The 15086-nt window shown below is 47.8% G+C and overlaps 2 protein-coding genes and 1 pseudogene across 5 annotated transcripts; 1 reads left to right on the top strand and 2 right to left on the bottom strand.

The window, feature by feature from the left end:
* Nucleotides 1–2302: 2302 nt before the first annotated feature.
* LOC120694594 (serine/arginine-rich SC35-like splicing factor SCL33) lies at nt 2303–5256 on the bottom strand. Of its 2 annotated transcripts, XM_039977774.1 has the most exons (7): nt 5108–5184; nt 4185–4336; nt 3783–3860; nt 3349–3569; nt 2989–3153; nt 2829–2912; nt 2303–2742 (listed from the first exon to the last, which is right to left on the bottom strand). In XM_039977774.1, exons 4-7 carry the CDS (start codon nt 3357–3359, stop codon nt 2592–2594), a joined length of 411 nt encoding a protein of 136 aa, XP_039833708.1. In that variant the 5' UTR covers nt 3360–3569; nt 3783–3860; nt 4185–4336; nt 5108–5184; the 3' UTR covers nt 2303–2591. The 2 variants fall into 2 exon arrangements, with proteins under 2 accessions (XP_039833708.1, XP_039833707.1); XM_039977773.1 differs by lacking the exon at nt 3349–3569 and having other exon boundaries at nt 5108–5256.
* Nucleotides 5257–6532: 1276 nt separating this feature from the next.
* On the top strand, nt 6533–9774 carry LOC120694591 (glucan endo-1,3-beta-glucosidase 4-like). Of its 3 annotated transcripts, none has more exons than XM_039977771.1 (5): nt 6533–7018; nt 8205–8314; nt 8666–8971; nt 9188–9215; nt 9312–9759. In XM_039977771.1, exons 2-5 carry the CDS (start codon nt 8251–8253, stop codon nt 9517–9519), a joined length of 606 nt encoding a protein of 201 aa, XP_039833705.1. In that variant the 5' UTR covers nt 6533–7018; nt 8205–8250; the 3' UTR covers nt 9520–9759. The 3 variants fall into 3 exon arrangements, with proteins under 3 accessions (XP_039833705.1, XP_039833704.1, XP_039833706.1); XM_039977770.1 differs by having other exon boundaries at nt 6537–7018; nt 8208–8314; nt 9312–9774; XM_039977772.1 differs by lacking the exons at nt 6533–7018; nt 8205–8314 and adding an exon at nt 8332–8529.
* Nucleotides 9775–9818: 44 nt separating this feature from the next.
* LOC120694592 lies at nt 9819–10852 on the bottom strand (annotated as a pseudogene).
* Nucleotides 10853–15086: the final 4234 nt, after the last annotated feature.

Here is a 15086-nt window from a genome sequence, read left to right as displayed (position 1 = left end):
AACACAAATTGGTAAAATTGCTCAATTGACTTGCTAAAGTTACCTATCACGGATCATGCAATAACACATCCACCTATCTCCAACACAATTGTTTGCCATCATCCTCTAATCACACCATTTAATTATCTTCTAAACATCAACATCAATATCCACTTAACTAGGCGGAGACGAGTCAAGCAATATTTTATAAAATGATGGGCAACTTTTGCAAAATTCATAAGCAAAGTAGAATACACTAAAAAGCATTTTTTTCAAACGAAAAATATATTTTCAAAACATAGTGGTGTAGGATCTTGTTTCGAAGCTCTTGTTGAAACGAGTGCAACTGTGTTATCGGATTTTGATTTGGACACTCGGTATTGAAACTACGGTATTTTTTCGAAGTGAAAAGATTGTAAAAATAGAAAACTATAATCAGTGTTTTACGGTGGGTCTAACTTACGGCCGGCCTGGTCCTTGATATATATACTTGGTACCCGCCGGTACGCTTGTTTAATTTTTGGCAGTTTTCTTGATCGAATTTGTTTCAAATAAAATTGTTGACGAGGCCCACTGGATTTGCGCTACACCTGACCCAAATGGGGGCGCGCGCGGGCCCCAAGTGGCCACCGAACGAATCGACGGTGGATACCCCCGCGACGTGGCGCGCTTCCGCTCCAGTGGATCCGAATATCCGATCCGTCGTCAGAAATGGACGCAAAGATCAGCGACGAAACCGAGGGTTGTGCGCGCCGTCGTCTTTATCAAACCGGGCGACCGATCGATTAGTTTGGTGCGCCGGCGTACGTCCTCCTCCGATCCGGGCCGGGACGACGTCGGCGTCACCGACGAGCAGGGGCACCGCCGCGGATCTCCTGATCGACGCGCTCGATCGCCGTGCAATGTGACATGGAACTACCGCATTCCGCCGCGGGTCAAGAGAGGAGGGGGTCCCCCGAGCCACAAATGAATTGAATGGGATCGCATGAAGCGACCGTGGGACAGCGACGGGGCATGTAGCTAGCTAGCTAGCTGGGGTAGTATCATCTTGCGTAATCAGGGGGATGGTGGATGCAGCAGGAGCAGATGGCAATGCCGCACCTAGAACGAATTGACCTTATCAGCATCGTTCTCATCCTTATCCGGCAGCACCTAAAACGAATTGAACGAGGTCAACACGCGTCTTGTGGTGGTTTGTAAACATGGAAAAAAGAAAGGTTCAGTAGGAACCGCATGGTCGTCCATGCTTTACTTAACTAGGACGAGTAAAAGACCAGCAAGCTGTCATGAAAAGGCCAACAATGGAGAGTCTACTTCCGGCAGGATGATGCCACGCGGGTGCGAAGTGAAGGAGAGACCCTACGACTTGGGTGACTAATCTGGTGCCCTGCACTGAGCTGGCGCGGTTCTTAGTTTAATCGGGCAGGCGTTATCAGAGGTCAAAATCAAAGTTGTAATAATAAATAAATCGCCTAGCTAGTTCCATGCCGCGGGCGAAGACTTTGGGGGTCTGGAACGGGTGGTTTAATTTTCCGGTTGCCATTTGCCAAACTTGTCGTTGCGTTGCTACCGAAAGTCCAACAAGTTGCATTGCCAGGTGAACGCGCGACGCCCGCGAGGAGGTCCACGAATCCGCGTGCCGGCCGGAACGGTACGGCGCGCGGCACGCCGTGCCCCGGACTCGACATCCGTGGCGTCCGTCTCGTACCCCAGCCAAACGGGGTCATCACGGTCCTCGTGGCCGCACGCACGAACGCAATCCGCACTTGGGGTTCGCGCACCTGGCTCAGGATGGAAACAGCTAGCCCGCGCGCGCTGTCCGCCATGTGGTGCTCGTTCACACACACCACCACCACGCCACGCGCGCTTTTGCTTCGCCGGGTGATCGCGGTCAAGCAAGACGGGCGCGTGGTGAATCGCTGTGCGCGCGAGTTTTCTGCTAGGTTCGGTCGCAGCAGCAGAGGCTGGAGCTGGAGGAGCTGCTGGACCTGGAGCCCAACCCAGCACCGCGTCCCCGTGCGATACAGCTCAGTTAGCTAGCGCGGCCTGCCGGCGAGTTCACGCAAGCAGCACGCGCGCAACTCCCTCAAAACGAGAGCGTGCGTGCCCAGACAGCGGGAGATTACAGTGACAGCTGATCTACGCGCAGTTGCTAATGTTATCATCTCACATGGTTGTCATGCCTAACAGTACTCTGCATCTGTCGCAGCTTGCAACAACATCGCGCCCGAAAGCCATGCCTGCCGATCCTGGTGTACAGGCACAAACGGCTTACAAACAAACGAGACGTTGCCACAAGTCCGGCACCCCCAACGCATCACACTGAGCCATTCACAATCCAACCAACTTTATTCATACAATAATTAAACCTTCCTGTTTTACCCGAAGCAATCACACGACAGTGTGCGTTCACTTCGGAACTACTAGTGATCAGAACACAGCAGCTCCGTACTCCGAATCAGTAACCTGCATTCTAAATCCTCCAGGTAAAGTGTACTCTGACGATACTACTGGGAATGATACACCACACACCATATTGTTCAGAAAGACAGACGAGGCAAGTACCAGTACCGTGCGCTGATTCATAGCGCTAGCTCCACATCAACACTACTTCATCCGGTAGCAGAGAGAGACCTCTCTCTTCGTGAGGATCTGCGGTATTCCTCCTCGTAGGGGCTCCCGCTTCTTGATCTGCTGTCAACAGGTGAGCGGGAGTAGGACCGCTCTCTAAGCCTGTGTTTGGGATTTGGCGGTGAAAGAGACCTATCAACCAAGCAAATTTGAATTGTGTCAACGAGAAGTGGGTAAGTCTGTATTGTATGACCAAGATACAAGGGGGCAACACACACCTTGAGTAGCTGCGGGAAGGAGAACGACCCCTAGAATAAAGAGGGGACCTAGAGCGAGAGTACCTCCGATCATAAGAACGACCTCTGCAATGTGCAGCGAACAATGAATAGAGAAATAATGTGCCATTCAGCAGCAAGGTACTGGGAAGAACCAACAAACCTGACTCTGTCCCTAGCTCTCATCTCTTGAGGCTTCTTCCTATTCTCCTCTGCAAATACAACAGTTATTTGCCTGCCAAGAACCAGCTGCCCATCCATGTAGTACTTTGCATCAGCAGCATCTTCTGGATCATAATACTGGATAAAACCAAATCCTCTAGGCTCCCTGTAGCAGGTCCAAGAAAATTCTATATGAGAATTAAAAGAATAAGATCATTTTTCAAGGATAAGAGGTTAGTACAAGTACTTACAGAGCACAACAGGTATCAAAGAGGTAAAACTATATGGATAATCACATGGTTGCTTATAGAAATAAGAAAAATAAGTTAAAACAGGTAAAAGTGCATAGGTTGCTGCTGACCTTGCACCCATGAGAGTTCAGTTACAAACTTGAAACTCTTCATGACTTGAATATCTCTTAACTTGCAACTCTAATTCTTCCCTTCTCTTGAACAGTACTGTATACTCTTAAGTTGCAGATCACTTAATTGAAAAATTCTCTATTTCTTCCTTTTCTTCAACAGTAATCTTCAAATTCTCTACTTCTTCCTTCTCTCCAACAGTAATCTTTTAGACTTGTGTCTTCAAAAAATTATTACCACATTATCTCAAGACTTGAGAGGCGGAAAAAGTAATGATTTTCAAAAGTGTGTTTCAATGTCGATACCAGAATGGCATAAATACATATTGTCTTAAGGATGCAACAATTTGTCCAATGCCACCCAGTTGAAGTGAAAGCATAATTTGTGCAACGCCACACAAGTGAGTGCTACTTTTTTACAAGTAGATTCTTACCCAGTGTAATAATCTCTTGGTAGATATATATCTTTAAGTCGCCCAAACTGTCCGAATGGGCGACGAAGGTCTTCTGGCCTGCACTCAAAGGACTGCTTGTCAGAGGTGATAAGGCACAGGAAGAAGGAAGTCCCTATGAGGACAGTACAGTATGATGAAGTCTATTTGGAGACACTACAGTATGATGGCATTTAACACGCAGAACCATAACCACGAACAAGGACTGAAAAGGCATAGAGAAAATAAATGGATAGAAATAATACATTCTTTTTCAGTCAACCCTGACTTGACTAATATACATTTTTTTCAGGCATACATCTACAGCAAACCTTGTTATACAGCACACTAACAGGCTGTGTATCTGTTGCTGCAGGAGAAAGTGAAAGTTGGACAGATCTTTACCTGCAGTCCCGACGGAGATTCCTGACCAAAAGACTGGTTGGGAGATCTCTACCACGGCCACCGTAATGATCACGGGGGCTTGGGCTGCGAGCCCTTCTCCTGTAACCCCTTGGTGGTGAAGGACTGTAACTGTAACCCCTTCTCATATTGATCTAGAACGTAACATGAGAAGAAACACTATAGTTAAATCAATGCAGTACTCCTAGTGATTCATCATATTAGACATCAGTAACTTCCTAAAACATAATAGAGTTGTGGATGCACAAAGAAAGACTTTCAAAAGGGCAACTAAAAATAAAGGAACAGTTCAACCACTAGGTACCCAACTTTTAAGAGAAGCACAGCTTGCGGGCTTCCTACATCTCAAATATCTCATCACTAGGATTCGTATGGAACCAAATAGTAGAATCCTAGGCGATTAACAGTGAAATAACAAAACATAACTGCATCCTCAACCAACCGGGTCTAGAATCCCAGATACACTTTACAAGTCACATAAATACATAATGGGTACATCTCAGCAGATTAACACCACGATGCCAGATAGTAACCACATAATACAATTAGCTTCATCAAGGATACGAATCCTGAAGAACAACAAATCCCGCAAACTAACGACAAATTCACGAACAGACTGAAAAACTAACAAATCGTTCACGACTCAACAATTTACGCAGTAGAATCGACGCCAATCATCTACCAACCGCGCTCATCTAGATCATAATCTACGGAAAACAATGACTTGTCTGGCCAATCAACATCCAACTAGTTCGAAAATTAGGGTTCAGAGATCGCCGCCAACGATCCATTCCCCAAACCAGCTACTCGTCAAAGTTCACAACTAGTCTGTACGTCTTCAAAAATTAGGAAAACTAATCTGCGAGGCGAACTGCTAAAAAGGAAAGGAAGACGCGCACGCTTACCGCAAACGAGGACGGATCAGTCGGAAGCTCGAGGGGGAGGAGGAGGAGCGCTTCGATTAGTCGGCTCGTGACTGGAAACTTCGGGAGCCAACGCGAGAAGGCGCCGGCGCTTTATCACGCGGACGGCGCCGTACAGCCGTTGGATCGGGACACGCGTGTATCAGAATGGCGCTGGACGCGGCGGATGCGGCGGCCCTGTGGGCTCTGAGGGTTGTTGGTGGCAGCCCAACTAAGAAGAACGCCCTTCTTGGATCGCACACTAGGCCCAGCAACATCCAGCCCACCCACACCACCGGATCGGAGACCGAGAGGCCGAGCGCGGTGCCTCCCGTAGGGTGACAACGGGTGACCCTTGGTCACACCTCCAACATCATTTTGAAAAACTAGTACAAGATTTTGAACTAAAGAGAGTTAAAGGTGTCTCTAAGGGTCACCTATTGACACCCCTAGCCTCCCGTCTCTAGATTGGGAATCAGCAAGAATTATCCAGGTACACATGTTTGAAAACATCAGTTGAAGAAAGAGAAGCATTTGAGCTAGTCCAAAGACTCTTTAACTCAGGACCACCTAGCTACTGACATGTTCCTCTCAGGTCTCAGCATAGCTAGAATTTGTGCTCACATTCTATCCTCAAGATTGTGCTTTGGTATATGAAATACAGCATCAACTTCTTTTTGGCATGTCTCTCTGTTTTGTTCAGAAGAATGAAGAAGGAGCGCACCAGGCTCGCAACTTTAAGTCATTTGTTAGATGTATAAACCCTGGCAGAATAAGAATCCATTTAGCTATCCATAGTGATGGTGATGGAAACCCTAGACTGGCCGGTGTGGCCATAGTGTTTTCCACGATTGACTACATGGAGCCGCACTTGATGGTGACTCCATTTCCGTGTCTGATGTGGTAGCACCAACCACCTACGCCATTATCTTCCCTCCACATGGATACCCTATAAGCATGTACAGCAAAAGATAAGGTACAAGAGGCATGGAGAATATTGTAAAACGAAAAGGTTGAACATTCTGTTGAATCTAGTTCTCCTTTCTTGAATTTCAAAAGTTGAATATGCAAGCAACATGAATGAAAAAAGGTAGAAGAAGAAAAGGCGAATGCGCTTGATCACTCACTCGCTATGCAAGCGTGTGCACGATTATCTGGAGTGGACAGAACCGTTGGGAAACTTCAGAACATGTATACTACTAATCTTCTTTTGTGGACCGATGTTTATGATTCCTTATCAAATTAAACTCTTAAATTTCATTTCTTCCTGTTCCCGAGCAGAGAGTTGATTCCTCCTTGTGTGAAAAGAAATAAAAATAAATGGAAAAGCGCAAGTGCATACAAGACCATGTTGATTGATCATTAGCTATTTAGCGTATCATAAAAAAAGGTTTAATTAGCATGCACATAATCCACTAAGCCTCTCTGTGGTCACTGGTCACAACAACCAAACGAGATGTGATCAGTGTTCAGTGGTCACAGGTCTTGCGTTCTCTACTTCTCTTCCTCGCTTCCCCCTTCTGCCTGCTCAACCCACTCACCCCCACACCAGAAATCCCTTCATCTGGTGCCCTGCCTTCCTTGCTGTCTTCCCCCACCGGCACTATTTAACTCTGATTCTGTCAGTTTAGCAACTATAACTGCCTAATTTGTGGCCGAAAGAAAACGTATAAATGCCTTATTAATCGTCGTCAGATATAGAAGCTTTTAGTGCCAATAAAAGGGAGGGGAGGTCACATATTCAGCTTTTCTTCCTGGACTCTTCTCAAGTCCTGCACGCTCTGGAGGTTAGGTTAGAAGGTTCCGGGCTTCCATCTACAAGAAGCAATCGGCGCAGCTCTGTTCTGTTTCTCCTGGCTCTTGGCATCGTCTGGTAGCTCGCTCTTGGCATCGTCTGGTAGCTCCGGTTCAAAGGTACGATCCCTCTGAATTCCCTCTTCTCCTTCGTATAATCGTGTTGGTAATTCTGATGCTCCTGCCGGCTTCATGGATTTTCTTTGCTCCTGTTGAATCCGGTCAGTGTCCCCTCTTCGACCGTCTATCAATCTTCGATTAGGAATCTCTGCTCTTGGTATCGCCCCCGTTATTTCTCGTCAAGCCCTTAGTTTTCTTCTGCTGAATTCTTCAGAGAAATTCGCAAGCTTCACTGAACACGATCTTCCCGTGCCCCCCTCTTCCACTCTTGGTCGTATTCAGTCTGCGACTGGCAAAATTTGGAGCTCTTCCATCACCTCTGTTATCTCTGCAACAAATTCACCTTTATTTTTCATGCTACAAGGTTGCAAAACTAGTATTGTTGGATCGTCGCCATTTGATCGAACTTGCTGAGTATTATTAGATGCATGATTCGTGTTTCTCTTCATCGATGAAATTACTAGTTCAGGATTCGCAGAGAATTCCCCCTAAAAAACATAGAATGGGGACTTTGCAGCGAAGGATATGCTTTCCATGTAGCTAGATGTTTCAGCTTTACCAACCGTTGTCAAGATTAAGCGGCACAGAAAGAAAAACTAGTGGTATGAGTTCATCCCAGACAAAATAGTGTCATTTGATTGTGAGCCAGGACTCAGGAGTAGGAATAGAAAATTCGCGTCTGACCGTGACCCTCGCGCTTCAGCACCAAGAGTGAAGAGTCGTCTTTTGTTCAGCTTCTGTTGCGTCATGCGTTCATGCCATCGTGGTGGGTATATTATGCAGTTCGATCCATAAGGTTGCAGGGGTGTAGTAGATTTTTTTTCTTGAGGATTAAAGTAGAATTTCATGATCGCAAACAAAACCAACAATGAAACGCAGTGTGCTCCCCCCAATTGTCACATTGTGCACTGCAATCCAAAAATACAAAATCACGTTTTAAGAGGAGCAAATTATTGAATACACATCTCTCCTGCATATCACTGCAAAAAAGTAGTATTTTGTGCGAATAATATTTTTTTTCCAACCTGACCATGCTCAAACTCTGTTTGTTATGGTTCCTTGAGCAATTTGTTTGCTGAATTACTTGCCGTAGCCCGTAGCTTTCTCCACAATACTCATCTCAACCGATGTCTTCTCTTCGCCTCGATTAGCCTATCTGATGACTGCACCCACATTGTCATCGTAGCAGGTGGTCGTGGATAATACTGTCGGTTGGACACTGGAATAGTAAAATGTGGGACAAAAGATTGCACGGGTGCCTGCTTCTTCTGGTCTTCCTTCTCGCGAACGCGTCAGGTACGTGTGACGTAGCTTTCGCTCCATGAGTCCCTTCCTGTTTCTTTCTCACTTTCCTTTTCTCGTTATTGAGATTCCCAAGGTCCCAGCTGTGGTTGTGAATGGTTTTAAGCTGAAAAAATATCTACATGTATGAAACTCTGGAATCGCTTGCCATCACTTTGATGTAGGCTTATATCAGTGAAAAACACTGATGCTCTGTGTGTGTGGCTCCGGTACCTTTTATACCTTTTTTTTTGCTTTTTTACTTGTGCATGTCAAGTGCATGTGGGTTTGCGGAGTAGAACACAATATTGTCTCTGATGATGTTATAGTACGTGTTCCAACGTCCTCTGCTCCCGCAACGTGCAGGCAGCCATGCTGAAACCGCCGTCGATTCAGAGCAAGGCAAGAGGCGATCCCTGGCCACGGGGAGCGGCATGTTCTGCGTGGCGATGCAGGGCGCGGACCCGGCGGCGCTGCAGGCGGGGCTGAACTGGGCGTGCGGGCCGGGGCACGCCGACTGCACGGCCATCCAGCCAGGCGGGCCGTGCTACAAGCAGAACAACCTGCAGGCGCTGGCGTCCTACGCCTACAACGACTACTACCAGCGTAGCGCCAAAACCAGCACCGCCTGCGACTTCAACGGCACCGCCACCACCACCACCACGGATCCCAGTAAGCAGCCATGCTCTATTTTCAGTCTGAGGGATTCAGTCTGAGGGAGTGCCAAGATTCAGTTTCATGAAACTTGGAGATATGCCGCCTGTAGAAATTTCTGAAAAGATAAATGTTAAATTGTACAAAACCTGACAATATTCAGTAACTCAAATTCTTGTCTGGTGACTTGGTGAGCAATGTTCACGAGCTCTGATGTTTGAATTCCCATTTCAGGTTCGGGGCAGTGCGTCTTCACAGGAAGGTGAGCAAGTTCAGAGCACAGAATGGATCATGCCGTTCACTGTCAAAGTTCAGAAATGCTCGTCAGCTAACACGCAACGTTTCTCTTGGCACGCAGCTCCACGGCCGGCGGCACTCCGGCGGCAAGCGCCCCCAGCGGGCTGTCCCCGTTCACGCCGGGCACGGGTGGCTTCGGCAACGGATCGTCCTTCGGGAGCCCCTCGAGCGGCCTGGTCCCTTTCGATGGCGCGGAGAGCCTCCTGTCCCGCGCGCGGTGGGCGCTCTGTGCCCTGCTGCTGGCGCTGCCGCTCTTCTTCTTCCTTTGACCAGCAGCAGAGCAGAGCAGCACATGTACATGGGGGCAGCGAGGGCCGCTGCCTGCTAGAGCGTTTTTACAGTTACATGTTTTGTTCGTCGGTAGATCTTGTGTGGGTGTACATGTCAGGATCGCGTTGGATGTGTTGGGAGGTTACATTACATAAGATAAGATGCTGCACAGATGGATCGTCTATGGACTGGACCCCTTCATGTTTACATGTATATTTTTTAACTTCAAAAAAAAAAAAGTTTCCATGTAGGAGTATTTTGATCTCAGATTCGTTCATGGTAGAAAGAAACCCGGATGTAAATGAATCAATCATGTATTGATGCTGCGCACAGATGGCTCTCCATGTACAAGGGACGGTGCACACACATATCGTCAGCGATTCTCTAGCTTTCAGAGGCTTCGTCTCTAGCTGGTGCCGTCGCGTCTAGCGTTGGCCAGGCCCCGGACGCTGCCGCCTTCTCCCGGCGGAACCTCCGGAAGTTGGCGATGAGGCCGACGTCCACGTCGCGCTTCATCTTCTCCGCCAGCCTCGACAGAACCTACGTTTTCAGAAGCCGTAGCTTTGAATCCTGACCAGTAGAATGTGCAGACGACACACGCCTATCCAATCATCATCTTACCGATTCGGCGACGCCACGCAGGACGCTCTCCGGCACGAGGCGCAGGGGCGGCGGCAGGACGACGGTGATGGTGATCTCGAGGTGGCCCTTCATCCGGCACCCGGCGGCGGCGCGGCCGCGGCTCCGGTCCGCGTACAGCGACCCGCTCACACCGAGGTCGAAGCTCAAGGGCGCGTAGCCGCTGTCCAGCCCCCTCAGCTCCCACTCGGTCTGCAAAACAAACAAGCGCTTTTGGATCACCACTCGCAGTTGCTGGAATGCCGGTAGGTTAGATACACCAAGAACTGGTAAGCTTAAGCTGGGTCAAGCTTTACGGACGATTCGGAGCTCGAGCCCGCCGGCACGGTGCCGCAGCTGCATGACGACGACGGGGGCGCACGGTGAGGAGGAGGAACTGCAGCGGCAGCATCTGGATCCGCCACTCCCCCTACAGAATTTTCGCTCAAAATCAATCGATTCGGCGAGCGGACTGACGAGGAAAATTGACGGAGCGGGGGAAGGGGTGGGGTGGTCGGTGTTACTGTTACACACATCGCCGAGCCGCTCGCTCCTGCTCTCGTCGGGGAACATGGCGCGCAACACGCGCGCGCGGTCCTAGAGGTACTCGTCGAAGGAGGCCTGCACGCACGCGCCACACGATGAGGAGTAGCTTCAGCTCTTCGCCCCCAATAATCCACATCCATGGCAAGCAGATTGCAAGCGGTGGGTAGGCAGGTGGCTTAGCTTGCTTACCCCGAGGGGTTCGTGGAGGGGCGTGTTGGTGGAGATGCTCGCGCTGTAGGTCACGGCGTCCAGTGACGACGACGACGATGGCCGCGCCCCGGCCTGGGTCCTCACGATCACGCCGTGCCGCGGCGGCGGCCTCCCTGCCGCCCACGCATTCCGCGCACCGGCAAATCCTGTGCCAACTGACGCTCTGTTCGCCCTTGCGGTGGCTGCCGCGGTTGGCCCTCGCTGCAACCAGCGCCGTGTTTGCCACGGCGGCCATGGCCGGCCGTCGTGCTGCCCCCCACCCCCCAAAAGCTAGCTGTGCTGACACGCAGCAACGGAGCAGAGGCTGGTCAGTGGACACTCCATCCCCTCGTGTGATGGGGGGCGAGCGACCCGGCCGCGGCCGATAAACGCTGGCCTCACATCACGTGCTCTTTAGGTGTGCCCCGTGCACAGCCGTGCTCACTGTCACTGCTCAGCGCCGGCGTGGACACTGGGCACCTCGTCTAGTACGAAATTTACGCGGGTCCGTAAAAACTAAAAACAGAAAGGCCGCACGCGTGCATACGACACGCTATCACTGGCATCAAACTTTCCCAGACTGAAAAACTAGACCACATATCACACCCATTAGACTTTAACTACAGATTATGTTGCGCTTTCAGTTTAACTTTAACCATGATTTGTTCACATTGTGCTACAGTAATTAGTGCATAATTCGGCCAGATTGTGCTACAATGAATATATGCTAATGATAAATTAATTAGATTTAATGGATTCATCTCGTGACCACATACACAATTAATTTTATAGTTAGCTCATGTTTATTCCTCGCAATTGGCACAAATATTCCATGCGGCCTGGACTAAAAGTTGTCCCTAGATCCAAACACCAACTTAAAACAGTATCATGTAATGCTAATGATCATTGGATGTTGAATCTGCTATGTTGTAATGATTAACACTTGTATGATGCCGTTATGTTGCCCCCGTGGCATTTGGATGTCGGATTGCAAACAAACCTAGGTTATATATATATATATATATATATATACACTGTATATCTATATTACACTTGGGTGCATCCTACACAAAGAATGCACCCAGACCAACCGTGCTGTCTGGCTCGAGCCGGATAAACCGCCCGCTGCACACCCCACCCCGCGGAACCACCCCCCGCGCGCCGCTCGCGCTCTGACACAACCGCACCAGAACCCCCCCCCCCCCCCGCTCCCTCTCTAACCGCACCCAATTAAACAATCCCCACGTTTTCACTTTTTCCTATTTCGATTCGAATCAGCAGTTCCTTTCGCTTCCGCCGCATCCCCCCTCCCATCGAGGGATTTCCGCCGCGCGTGCAGCATCGCCGATTCCATCCCCGCCTCCCTACGCCACACCAAAAAATCACACAAATCTCGCATAATTTCATCTTCACGCTACATCCTAGGATTTCACTGGTGCATATAGGGGGAGGGAGGGGAGGGGGGATGGGCCCCAGTGATGCCGCGCGCATGGGGAGTTTTTTTGTTGCGGTTTATTGATGGATTATGCGATGGGGGTCGTACATTTTTGCAATTGCTCTTCGCCAACCTTTGTAATTTGTTAGCTAACGATGCAATTTAGCCAACGGGGCGCAGGCGGGGGGGGGGGGGGGGGGGTTACAACTCTGCAACTAGGCAGATGGGTTTGCCTCTTGATGCACTTTTTTCAGATTTTTTTACAATGCAGTATGATACATTGAGGGTGGGAATGCCGTCCATGCAATAATAATTATCAGCTAGTGTTTTTAAACCTTTTTGCAATTTTAGTCCATGATGTGTTGCATTTTGCAGTTAGCAATGGTTGCAATTCGTTTCTCTGAAGGCTTTTGTGTTATCAGCTAGTTTTGCATCCCTTTTTTTAGTCAACTATGTGTTGCAATTAAAGCTAAGTACTGGTTGCAATTTTGTCTGGCCTATGAATGTTTGTGCTTTTTTTTCGTCTTGGTTAGTTTGTGCTGTCCTATGTCTGGTTATATGTCTATAGGAGATTAAATGGTTGCAACACTGTGAGCAGAGTATTAAAAAGTGTAGAGTATTTCCAGTTTGACTTGCATTTTTGGCCTAGTTAACCAGTCTAGAGAACAGCAAACATGTTTGTGTTTGTTTATTTTTGGGATATCTTTTTTTTGCGCAAGAATAATATCTTTGATTGGTTTTTGTGTCATCAGAATTTAGAAATCAACATGTGCTGCATTTTCAGCTAATGATGTGCTGCATTTTATACCTAAGCACTGGTTGCAATTTTGTCTATACAAAGGTTTCTCATGGCTTTTTTTTGTGTTTTTCTGTTGCAGTGTTTACAAATGGACGCAGATTCAGACCATCAGTGCAGCGGCAATCATGGTGAAGATCGTGGTACAGATAAGAGCAACGATAGGATGAAGTTCAAGAACAGGAGGAAAGTATTAAGGCTGAACAGTCCTGCTCCACCCAACGGAGGCAGTGATGAGAGTGATGGACACGACTCAGATTATGTGCCATCCTCTCCTGTCCAGGCTGGCATTGTAGCAGAGGGCAGCAATAGGAAGAGGCATCGCAAACAGGCTCGCCGTCACGCCCCCGCTGACGCTGCAGCCCCTCGCGGTGTTGTTGGTGGGCAAGACGTGCCGAAGAGGTGGCCTGTTTCCATTCGATGCTCCCCCCATGAAATTCAAAGAAATTGCCGCAGCTCTCGGCGATACTCTGAAAGGTCAAGTTGTGGCAAAGAATTTCGGGGGCCTGCTGCAGTTCAAGCCTCACTAACTTGATAGGCATTTGCTTAGCTGGCTTATGCGGAAGCTGAACCCAGAACAATGAAATTAGAGATTGGTGGTGGTAAAGAGGTAGCAATCACCGAGCATAGTGCATGGTGTGTGTTCTAGATCCCCAATGCTGGAAGTGACCCACCCCATATGACGGAAAATGAAGCTCGTATTATTCGGAGGGAGTTGGGATTGCAAATTTGTGGTAATGTGTATAACCCAAGGCGGGGGTTCAGTGCTGGAGACATTTTGGAGGGTTTGAACAAAAAGATGCTCAGAGGAAGTTTGGGGCTTAGAGCGTTCTTTATGAGCGCATTCTAGTCGCTGCTATTCTCCAACACTGACGCCTACATCAGGTTGGAGGATGTAAAGTACACCGAAGATTTGGAGAACATTGGATATAGGAACTGGTGCAAAGCAGTAGTTGATCATCTTTGGAAAGCTGCTCGTTTGTATAGAAAGGATTTCCCGGAGAAAGGTATTATGGCACCAATAAGTGGCTGTGGAATCTTCCTAATGGTTAGTGTTTCTCCTATACTTTTTCTTCTCTTTTTTTTCTGTTTTTTGTGTAACTGTGTCCATTTATTTATCACGTTGCAATCAGAGTATCTATCATGTTGCAACCACAGTAGATATGATGTTGCAACTAGAGTAGCTATAATGTTTTGTGCCCATTTAGCCTTCTATAATGTCTGTGTTTGTAATTAGAGTAGCTATCATGTTGCAAATAGAGTAGCTATCATGTTGCAAATAGAGTAGCTATCATGTTGCAACCAGAGTAGCTATCATGTCGTGCCCACTTTAATCTTTTTTCTATATTGTCTGTGCTTGCAGCCAGAGTATCTATCATGTTGCAACCACAGTAGATATGATGTTACAACTTGAGTAGCTATAATGTTTTGCGCCCATTTAGCCTTTCATAATGTCTGTGTTTGAAATTAGAGTAGCTATCATGTTGCAAACAGAGTAGCTATCATGTTGCAACCAGAGATTGCTATCATATTTTGTGCTTCATTTTAACCTCCCATAATGCATGTGTTTGCAACCAGAGCAGCTATCATGTTGCAACCGTTGTCACATTTTTAGTTCGCAACTGGCACACATTTTTTTCTCATGCTTTTCTTCAATGATAGCCAATACTTTTTTCTAACTTTTTTGTTTCTTTTTTTTTTGCAGATGCTATATGTTGACAACCTGCAGCATGGATTAAATACAAACCCGTTCTCGCTGCCTCGATGTGCCTTTCTCGACACGAGTACCATTGATTCTATAGCAAACATGGATCGCAGGCAAGATGTTTCCAGTGAGACTGTTGAGTTTGGTATACTTATGGTAAGGACTCACACCCTCTTGGCACACATCCCTCTTCTTTTTTTTGTTCTTTTTTCAGCTTTTCTTTTGTAACTGCATTAAAGGCAAAGTTGTTATTTGTGTACATACATCATTGCAATTT

The sequence above is a fragment of the Panicum virgatum genome, chromosome 2K, assembly GCF_016808335.1.
Source record: "Panicum virgatum strain AP13 chromosome 2K, P.virgatum_v5, whole genome shotgun sequence".
Classification (NCBI taxonomy): Eukaryota; Viridiplantae; Streptophyta; class Magnoliopsida; order Poales; family Poaceae; genus Panicum; species Panicum virgatum.
This window is presented reverse-complemented; position numbering and strand designations above follow the sequence as displayed.

Coding starts and splice junctions, on each gene's coding strand:
- LOC120694591 (XM_039977770.1), top strand. CDS start 8,251: ATGTGGGACAAAAGATTGCACGGGTGCCTGCTTCTTCTGGTCTTCCTT. Junction 8,315..8,665: donor CCTTCTCGCGAACGCGTCAG/GTACGTGTGACG, acceptor CGCAACGTGCAG/GCAGCCATGCTGAAACCGCC. Junction 8,972..9,187: donor CACCACCACCACGGATCCCA/GTAAGCAGCCAT, acceptor TTCCCATTTCAG/GTTCGGGGCAGTGCGTCTTC.
- LOC120694594 (XM_039977773.1), bottom strand. CDS start 4,330: ATGAGAAGGGGTTACAGTTACAGTCCTTCACCACCAAGGGGTTACAGG. Junction 2,913..2,988: donor AGAGCTAGGGACAGAGTCAG/GTTTGTTGGTTC, acceptor TGCACATTGCAG/AGGTCGTTCTTATGATCGGA. Junction 2,743..2,828: donor CCTTCCCGCAGCTACTCAAG/GTGTGTGTTGCC, acceptor CTTGGTTGATAG/GTCTCTTTCACCGCCAAATC.